The sequence below is a fragment of the Lipophrys pholis genome, assembly GCF_963383615.2.
Source record: "Lipophrys pholis genome assembly, chromosome: 7".
Lineage (NCBI taxonomy): Eukaryota > Metazoa > Chordata > Actinopteri > Blenniiformes > Blenniidae > Lipophrys > Lipophrys pholis.
In genome coordinates this window covers 128,293-138,292 of record NC_137638.1, presented here as the reverse complement: position 1 = coordinate 138,292, position 10,000 = coordinate 128,293, and the positions used below count along the sequence as shown (strand labels likewise).

General features: G+C 47.7%; 1 protein-coding gene across 1 annotated transcript in view; it reads right to left on the bottom strand.

The window, feature by feature from the left end:
• Window positions 1-7,356: 7,356 nt before the first annotated feature.
• Window positions 7,357-10,000, bottom strand: part of LOC308111553 (glutamate receptor ionotropic, NMDA 1-like) — a gene marked incomplete at both ends in the record, with an annotated part of 20,155 nt that continues 17,511 nt past the window's right edge. The window contains 6 exons of the mRNA XM_080466512.1: window positions 7,357-7,422; window positions 7,571-7,716; window positions 8,430-8,539; window positions 9,182-9,343; window positions 9,431-9,588; window positions 9,846-9,994. Coding sequence (XP_080322638.1) covers window positions 7,357-7,422; window positions 7,571-7,716; window positions 8,430-8,539; window positions 9,182-9,343; window positions 9,431-9,588; window positions 9,846-9,994 — 791 coding nt within the window. The remainder of the gene's footprint in view (window positions 7,423-7,570; window positions 7,717-8,429; window positions 8,540-9,181; window positions 9,344-9,430; window positions 9,589-9,845; window positions 9,995-10,000) is intronic.

The window sequence follows — 10,000 nt, the reverse complement described above, 5'->3', positions numbered from 1 at the left end:
ACCTACATGTAAGCTACATGTCTGCTACAGGTCACCTACATGTCACCTACATCTCTGCTACATGTCACCTACATGTCACCTACATGTAAGCTACATGTCTGCTACATGTCACCTACATCTCTGCAACATGTCTGCTACATGTCACCTACATGTCAGCTACATGTCTGCTACATGTCGGTTACATGTCAGTTACATGTCAGTTACATGTCGGTTACATGTCGGTTACATGTCGGTTACATGTCAGTTACATGTCGGTTACATGTCGGTTACATGTCGGTTACATGTCAGTTACATGTCGGTTACATGTCGGTTACATGTCGGTTACATGTCAGTTACATGTCAGTTACATGTCGGTTACATGTCAGTTACATGTCGGTTACATGTCGGTTACATGTCGGTTACATGTCAGTTACATGTCGGTTACATGTCGGTTACATGTCGGTTACATGTCGGTTACATGTCAGTTACATGTCGGTTACATGTCAGTTACATGTCAGTTACATGTCGGTTACATGTCGGTTACATGTCGGTTACATGTCAGTTACATGTCAGTTACATGTCGGTTACATGTCGGTTACATGTCGGTTACATGTCAGTTACATGTCGGTTACATGTCGGTTACATGTCAGTTACATGTGGGTTACATGTCGGTTACATGTCAGTTACATGTCAGTTACATGTCAGTTACATGTCAGTTACATGTCGGTTACATGTCGGTTACATGTCGGTTACATGTCAGTTACATGTCAGTTACATGTCAGTTACATGTCAGTTACATGTCAGTTACATGTCGGTTACATGTCAGTTACATGTCAGTTACATGTCAGTTACATGTGGGTTACATGTCGGTTACATGTCGGTTACATGTCAGTTACATGTGGGTTATATGTCAGTTACATGTCGGTTACATGTCAGTTACATGTCAGTTACATGTCAGTTACATGTGGGTTACATGTCGGTTACATGTCAGTTACATGTGGGTTATATGTCAGTTACATGTCGGTTACATGTCAGTTACATGTCAGTTACATGTCGGTTACATGTCGGTTACATGTCGGTTACATGTCAGTTACATGTGGGTTACATGTCGGTTACATGTCAGTTACATGTCAGTTACATGTCAGTTACATGTCAGTTACATGTCGGTTACATGTCGGTTACATGTCGGTTACATGTCAGTTACATGTCAGTTACATGTCAGTTACATGTCAGTTACATGTCAGTTACATGTCGGTTACATGTCAGTTACATGTCAGTTACATGTCAGTTACATGTGGGTTACATGTCGGTTACATGTCGGTTACATGTCAGTTACATGTGGGTTATATGTCAGTTACATGTCGGTTACATGTCAGTTACATGTCAGTTACATGTCAGTTACATGTGGGTTACATGTCGGTTACATGTCAGTTACATGTGGGTTATATGTCAGTTACATGTCGGTTACATGTCAGTTACATGTCAGTTACATGTCAGTTACATGTCAGTTACATGTCGGTTACATGTCAGTTACATGTCGGTTACATGTCAGTTACATGTCAGTTACATGTCAGTTACATGTCGGTTACATGTCAGTTACATGTCAGTTACATGTCGGTTACATGTCAGTTACATGTCAGTTACATGTCAGTTACATGTGGGTTACATGTCGGTTACATGTCGGTTACATGTCAGTTACATGTGGGTTATATGTCAGTTACATGTCGGTTACATGTCAGTTACATGTCAGTTACATGTCAGTTACATGTGGGTTACATGTCGGTTACATGTCAGTTACATGTGGGTTATATGTCAGTTACATGTCGGTTACATGTCAGTTACATGTCAGTTACATGTCAGTTACATGTCAGTTACATGTCGGTTACATGTCAGTTACATGTCGGTTACATGTCAGTTACATGTCGGTTACATGTCAGTTACATGTCAGTTACATGTCAGTTACATGTCGGTTACATGTCAGTTACATGTGGGTTATATGTCAGTTACATGTCGGTTACATGTCAGTTACATGTCAGTTACATGTCAGTTACATGTCAGTTACATGTCGGTTACATGTTAGTTACATGTCAGTTACATGTCGGTTACATGTCGGTTACATGTCAGTTACATGTCGGTTACATGTCAGTTACATGTCGGTTACATGTCAGTTACATGTCAGTTACATGTCGGTTACATGTCAGTTACATGTCGGTTACATGTCAGTTACATGTCAGTTACATGTCGGTTACATGTGGGTTACATGTCGGTTACATGTCGGTTACATGTCAGTTACATGTCAGTTACATGTCAGTTACATGTCAGTTACATAAAGTTTGGAGACAAAGAACCAAAGTTAAACAAAGGTAAGGAACAGAATGAGACAGAACCGGTGAAGTTTTATAGATTGAGCAGGAACCACACATCGTCTACAGGTGAAGGAACCGACGGTTTGAAAAGAAGCATGAAGAAAGAAACAGGACCAAACCTGGTCCTGTCAACATTTTGTGTGTATATTTATACCTGTGACTGTGGTTTGAAAAAAACTGCTGAATTAACGAAACTGAAACATCCAGAACCAGAGAAACGTTTTCCATGAAGTCTGAGGTGAACATCGCCAAACATCTCCAGTGGGCGGGGCCAGCAGGGCATCAGGGTCTGAGGTGGGCGGGGCCATAGGAACATCAGTGTTTGTGATGGGCGGGGCCAGAGGAACATCAGTGTCTGAGGTGGGTGGAGCCAGAAGATTGTAGGTGTCTGAGGTGGGCGGGGCCAGAGGAACATCAGAGTCTGAGGTGGGTGGAGCCAGAAGAATGTCAGTGTCGGTTGTGGGCGGAGCCAGAGGAACATCAGTGTCTGAGGTGGGTGGAGCCACAAGAATGTAGGTGTCTGAGGTGGGTGGAGCCATAGGAACATCAGTGTCTGAGGTGGGTGGAGCCAGAAGAATGTCAGTGTCGGTTGTGGGCGGAGCCAGAGGAACATCAGTGTCTGAGGTGGGTGGAGCCAGAAGAATGTAGGTGTCTGAGGTGGGTGGAGCCATAGGAACATCATTGTCTGAGGTGGGTGGAGCCAGAAGAATGTCAGTGTCGGTTGTGGGCGGAGCCAGAGGAACATCAGTGTCTGAGGTGGGTGGAGCCATAGGAACATCAGTGTCTGAGGTGGGTGGAGCCAGAGGAACATCAGTGTCTGAGGTGGGTGGAGCCAGAGGAACATCAGTGTCTGAGGTGGGTGGAGCCAGAGGAACATCAGTGTCTGAGGTGGGCGGAGCCAGAAGAATGTCAGTGTCGGTTGTGGGTGGAGCCATCAGGATAAAGGAGGGAGATGGAGACTAATGACAGCTTCAGCTGAGGAATTTCCCAGCATGCCCTGGGGTGGACCTTCTGGGGTTTAACATGTTGGGGACTTTGTGTTTTGATTTTTGGTTCCTCACACATCCGAGGTTCCGTTCAACCTTTCAGTTGAAAAAGAAAAAACAGTGAAGAAACGTTCCCACCTGATGAAGTCCACAACCCATGACCCTCGGCTCTACAGTCACATGATCTCAGAGGCTCCACCCACTTCCACACTACCTGATCAATACGTTTGTAATCAGCAGGAACCGATCAAACTCTGTCTCAGAGCAAGAACTTCATGGTGAAGGGTTCCTATGTTCCCCCACGAGCCAAAACATTAAAACCAACGGTCCAAAACATTCCTAACTTCAGTTTGTTCTCCTCTAACTTCAGCTGGTTCTCCTCTAACTTCAGCTGGTTCTCCTCTAACTTCAGTTTGTTCTCCTCTAACTTCAGTTTGTTCTCCTCTAACTTCAGCTGGTTCTCCTCTAACTTCAGCTGGTTCTCCTCTAACTTCAGCTGGTTCTCCTCTAACTTCAGTTTGTTCTCCTCTAACTTCAGCTGGTTCTCCTCTAACTTCAGCTGGTTCTCCTCTAACTTCAGCTGGTTCTCCTCTAACTTCAGCTGGTTCTCCTCTAACTTCAGCTGGTTCTCCTCTAACTTCAGCTGGTTCTCCTCTAACTTCAGTTTGTTCTCCTCCTCTAACTTCAGCTGGTTCTCCTCTAACTTCAGTTTGTTCTCCTCTAACTTCAGCTGGTTCTCCTCTAACTTCAGTTTGTTCTCCTCTAACTTCAGCTGGTTCTCCTCCTCTAACTTCAGTTTGTTCTCCTCCTCTAACTTCAGTTTGTTCTCCTCTAACTTCAGTTTGTTCTCCTCCTCTAACTTCAGTTTGTTCTCCTCCTCTAACTTCAGCTGGTTCTCCTCTAACTTCAGTTTGTTCTCCTCTAACTTCAGTTTGTTCTCCTCTAACTTCAGTTTGTTCTCCTCTAACTTCAGTTTGTTCTCCTCCTCTAACTTCAGCTGGTTCTCCTCTAACTTCAGCTGGTTCTCCTCCTCTAACTTCAGTTTGTTCTCCTCCTCTAACTTCAGCTGGTTCTCCTCTAACTTCAGTTTGTTCTCCTCTAACTTCAGCTTGTTCTCCTCTAACTTCAGTTTGTTCTCCTCCTCTAACTTCAGTTTGTTCTCCTCCTCTAACTTCAGCTGGTTCTCCTCTAACTTCAGTTTGTTCTCCTCCTCTAACTTCAGTTTGTTCTCCTCCTCTAACTTCAGCTGGTTCTCCTCTAACTTCAGTTTGTTCTCCTCCTCTAACTTCAGCTGGTTCTCCTCTAACTTCAGCTGGTTCTCCTCCTCTAACTTCAGTTTGTTCTCCTCCTCTAACTTCAGCTGGTTCTCCTCTAACTTCAGTTTGTTCTCCTCTAACTTCAGTTTGTTCTCCTCTAACTTCAGCTTGTTCTCCTCTAACTTCAGCTTGTTCTCCTCCTCTAACTTCAGTTTGTTCTCCTCTAACTTCAGCTGGTTCTCCTCCTCTAACTTCAGTTTGTTCTCCTCTAACTTCAGCTGGTTCTCCTCCTCTAACTTCAGTTTGTTCTCCTCCTCTAACTTCAGTTTGTTCTCCTCCTCTAACTTCAGCTGGTTCTCCTTTAACTTCAGTTTGTTCTCCTCCTCTAACTTCAGTTTGTTCTCCTCCTCTAACTTCAGCTGGTTCTCCTCTAACTTCAGCTGGTTCTCCTCTAACTTCAGCTGGTTCTCCTCTAACTTCAGCTGGTTCTCCTCTAACTTCAGCTGGTTCTCCTCTAACTTCAGCTGGTTCTCCTCTAACTTCAGCTGGTTCTCCTCTAACTTCAGTTTGTTCTCCTCCTCTAACTTCAGTTTGTTCTCCTCCTCTAACTTCAGCTGGTTCTCCTCTAACTTCAGCTGGTTCTCCTCCTCTAACTTCAGCTGGTTCTCCTCTAACTTCAGTTTGTTCTCCTCCTCTAACTTCAGCTGGTTCTCCTCTAACTTCAGCTGGTTCTCCTCTGACTTCAGCTGGTTCTCCTCTAACTTCAGCTTGTTCTCCTCTAACTTCAGCTGGTTCTCCTCTAACTTCAGCTGGTTCTCCTCTAACTTCAGCTGGTTCTCCTCTAACTTCAGCTGGTTCTCCTCTGACTTCAGCTGGTTCTCCTCTAACTTCAGCTGGTTCTCCTCTGACTTCAGCTGGTTCTCCTCTAACTTCAGCTGGTTCTCCTCTAACTTCAGCTGGTTCTCCTCTAACTTCAGCTTGTTCTCCTCTAACTTCAGCTGGTTCTCCTCTAACTTCAGCTTGTCGTGATCGATCAGGTGTCGTTGTGACTTCATGGCAAAGGAAACAGTTTGACTTGTGGAACTTCTTCCAGGAAGAAGGTTCCTCCAAAATCCAATGAAGAAGGAACCGATGAAGACATGTGATCAATAACTCAGTGATTGTGAAGTGATTGATAAGTCAGAGTGATTGATTAGGAAAACTAACAGGAAACTAAAGCTTTAATGACATCAGTCAACATAGAACCTTCTTGTAGAGACCCCTCTCTCTCTCTCTCTCTCTCTCTCTCTCTCCGTGCATTCATACTATCCCTCGTTCATCCAGACTAGAGTAGTAAGTAGTTTCAGTAAAGTCCACTTCGTTTGCTCAGGTGTGACTGCCCCCCCCCCCCTCCCCCCCTCCCCCCCCCCCCCCCTCCCTTTATATTCTTTATAGCCTCGTTTCCACTTGGCAGTATGTGAGCAGAACAGGACGGTACAGTACCATACTACTATACTGTACTGTACCATAGAGTATCATACTACCACACCATACTGTACCAAACAGTACAATACTACCATACTGTACTGTATCATACAGTATCATTCTACGATACTGTACTGTACCATACCATACTGTATCATGCATTACCATACTACCATACCGTACTGTACCATACCGTACTGTACCATACCATACTGTACCATGCATTACCATACTACCATACCATACTGTACCATACCGTACTGTACTGTACCATACCATACTGTACCATGCATTACCATACTACCATACCATACTACCATACCGTACTGTACCATACCATACAGTACCATACTTTACCATGCAGTACCATACTACCATACCATACCATACCCTACTGCACCATACCGTACCATACTACCATATTGTACTGTGCCATACCACACTGTACTGTAGTGTACCATACAGTACCATACTACCATACCGAACTGTACCATACAGTACCATAATGTACTGTATCATACTGTATCATACTGTACCATACTACAATACTACCATACCATACTGTACCATACCGTACTGTACCATACCATACCACACCATACCATATTTTATCATACAGTACCATACTACAATACTACCATACCGTACTCTACCGTATCACACCGTACCGTACTGTATCATACAGTACCATACTATCATACCATACTGTACCATAACACACCGTACCACACTGTACCATACAGCGATATACTACCACACCGTACTGTACCATACCACACTGCACTGTACCATATGGTACCATACTACCATACGTACTGTATATACAGTACCATGCTACTCTACAGTACCACACTGTACCGTACTGTATCATACAGTACCATACTATCATACCATACTGTACCATATCACACCGTACCACACTGTACCATACAGCGATATACTACCATACCGTACTGCACCATAACACACTGCACTATACCAAACACTACCATACTGTACCGTAACATACCACACCATACCATACTGTATCATACAGTACCATACTATCATACCATACTGTACCATACCATGCTGTACCGCACTGTACCATATGACCATACCACACCATACTGTATCATACCGTACCTTACTACCATACCATAACACACCGTACCGTACCATACAGTCCCATACTACCATACCATACTGTACTGTACGGTACCATACAGTATCATACTACGTACCGTACAGTACCATAATACTGTGCAGTGGAAATGAGCCCCCCCCCCCCCCCCCCCCCCCCCCCCAACCCGCCACCCCCACCCCCTAGACCACGGTGCTGACGGAGGGATCTGATAGGTTGAGCTGGCCGGTGATGTCAGTTGGGTACGGCTACAAGAGAAGAAAGACACAAACAGAGAGAACAAGGGTCAAGGAGTAGGTCTCAAAGTAGAGGTCACGGGGTTAAAGAAAAGGTCAAAGTAGAGGTCACGGGGTTAAAGAAAAGGTCAAAGTAGAGGTCAGGGGGTCAAACTGGTACCTGCAGGTTTTTCCTCCACACGTTGACGGCAGCGAAGGCGAGCTGCATCTGCTTCCTCCGGGCGTCTTTGTGCCGTTTGTAGGCGATCTCGATGAAGATGAGGAAGATTCCAGCAACGATGCCGCCGGCGACCAGCATGAACACACCTGAGGAGACAGGAAGTGACACTGAGCTGTGACCTCTGACCTGCTGACACTGAGCCGTGACCTCTGACCTGCTGTGACCTCTGACCTGCTGACACTGAGCCGTGACCTCTGACCTGCTGTGACCTCTGACCTGCTGACACTGAGCTGTAACCTCTGACCTGCTGACACTGAGCCGTGACCTCTGACCTGCTGTGACCTCTGACCTGCTGTGACCTCTGACCTGCCGTGACCTCTGACCTGCTGACACTGAGCCGTGACCTCTGACCTGCTGTGACCTCTGACCTGCCGTGACCTCTGACCTGCTGACACTGAGCCGTGACCTCTGACCTGCTGTGACCTCTGACCTGCCGTGACCTCTGACCTGCTGACACTGAGCCGTGACCTCTGACCTGCCGTGACCTCTGACCTGCTGACACTGAGCCGTGACCTCTGACCTGCTGTGACCTCTGACCTGCCGTGACCTCTGACCTGCTGACACTGAGCCGTGACCTCTGACCTGCTGTGACCTCTGACCTGCCGTGACCTCTGACCTGCTGTGACCTCTGACCTGCCGTGACCTCTGACCTGCTGACACTGAGCCGTGACCTCTGACCTGCCGTGACCTCTGACCTGCTGACACTGAGCCGTGACCTCTGACCTGCTGTGACCTCTGACCTGCTGACACTGAGCTGTGACCAGCTGACGTTGCCAGACAGGAAGCACAGAGAACTTACCCGCCATGTTTTCGAAGGTGAGCGTGGCGGGGGCGTTGCTCCGGGAGTCACACTCCTGGTATCGAACCCACGTCTTGTCCAGGTCCTCCATGAAGCCGTTCTCATGAGAACTAGAAGGACACAAGCAGAGGAGTGGGTTCTACCTGACGGAGGTTTAGACTGATGGAGGGTCTACCTGACGGAGGTTTGGACTGACGGAGGATCTACCAGACGGAGGTTTAGACTGCCGGGGGTCTACTTGATGGAGGTTTAGACTGATGGAGGTTTAGACTGTTGGGGTCTACCTGACGGAGGTTTAGACTGACAGAGGTTAAGACCGACGGAGGTTCTACCTGACAGGAGCTGAACCTGACGGAGGCGGAACCTGATGGAGGTTGAACCTGAACCTGATAGAGGTTGAACCTGATTGAGGTTGTACCTGATGGAGTTTCTAGCTGATGGAGGTTGTACCTGATGGAGTTTCTAGCTGATGGAGGTTCTACCTGATAGAGGTTTCGACTGATGGAGGATTAGACTGCCGGGGGTCTACCTGACAGAGGTTTAGACTGACAGAGGGTCTACCTGATGGAGGCTGAACCTGAAAGAGGTTGAACCTGACGGAGGTTGTACCTGATGGAGATTGTACCTAATGGAGGTTTAGACTGACAGAAGTTTAGACTGATGGAGAGTGTACCTGGCGGAGGGGTAGACTGCCAGGGGTCTACCTGATGGAGGCTGAGCCTGATGGAGGCTGAACCTGACGGAGGCTGTACCTGAGAATAGCTAGAGATACATTCTGCTTCCAGGGACTGTCCTTCCTCATTCCGATGCCGAATCCCGAGCGGAAGAAAAGCTCTCCGGTCGTCACCAGGTCGCACTTCTGCGACGCCTCAAACTCCAGCACGGCGCTGTCCCAGATGAAGGCGTGCAGCTTGCTGTGGGGACACAGAGAGCTAGTGACCCAGGGTCAGGGGTCAGGGGTCGGGGGTCGGGGGTCGGGGGTCGGGGGTCGGGGGACCTACTTGTCTCGGACAGCCTGGATGGCCTCGGCGGCGCTCTCGTAGTTGTGCTTCTCCATGTGGCGGTACATGGTGCTGAGCTCCACCTGCCGGCGGAAGTAGATGTCCACCGAGCTCTGCTTCACTGTGGCGTAGATGAACTTATCTGAAGGGTTACGCAGCTGCAGGGCACAGAGGTCAGAGGTCAGAGGTCAGAGGTCAGAGGTCGCTAATCAGCTGCAGAACAAAGAAGTCAGAGGTTACCGATGGACACATTCACACTAAGGACAGAACACGTGTGAGTGTGACCTCTGACCCTGGGGTCGTTGATGCCAGTGTGTGAGTGTGACCTCTGACCCTGGGGTCGTTGATGCCAGTGTGTGAGTGTGACCTCTGACCCTGGGGTCGTTGATGCCAGTGTGTGAGTGTGACCTCTGACCCTGGGGTCGTTGATGCCAGTGATGCGCTCCTCAGGCCGGTCCAGCACCAGGAAGGCAGCGAGGTTGGCGGTGTACGAAGCCACGATGATCATGGCGAAGCCGGCCCACACCATCCCCAGGATCCTGGCCGAGAAGCTCCGAGGAGCTCCTGCAC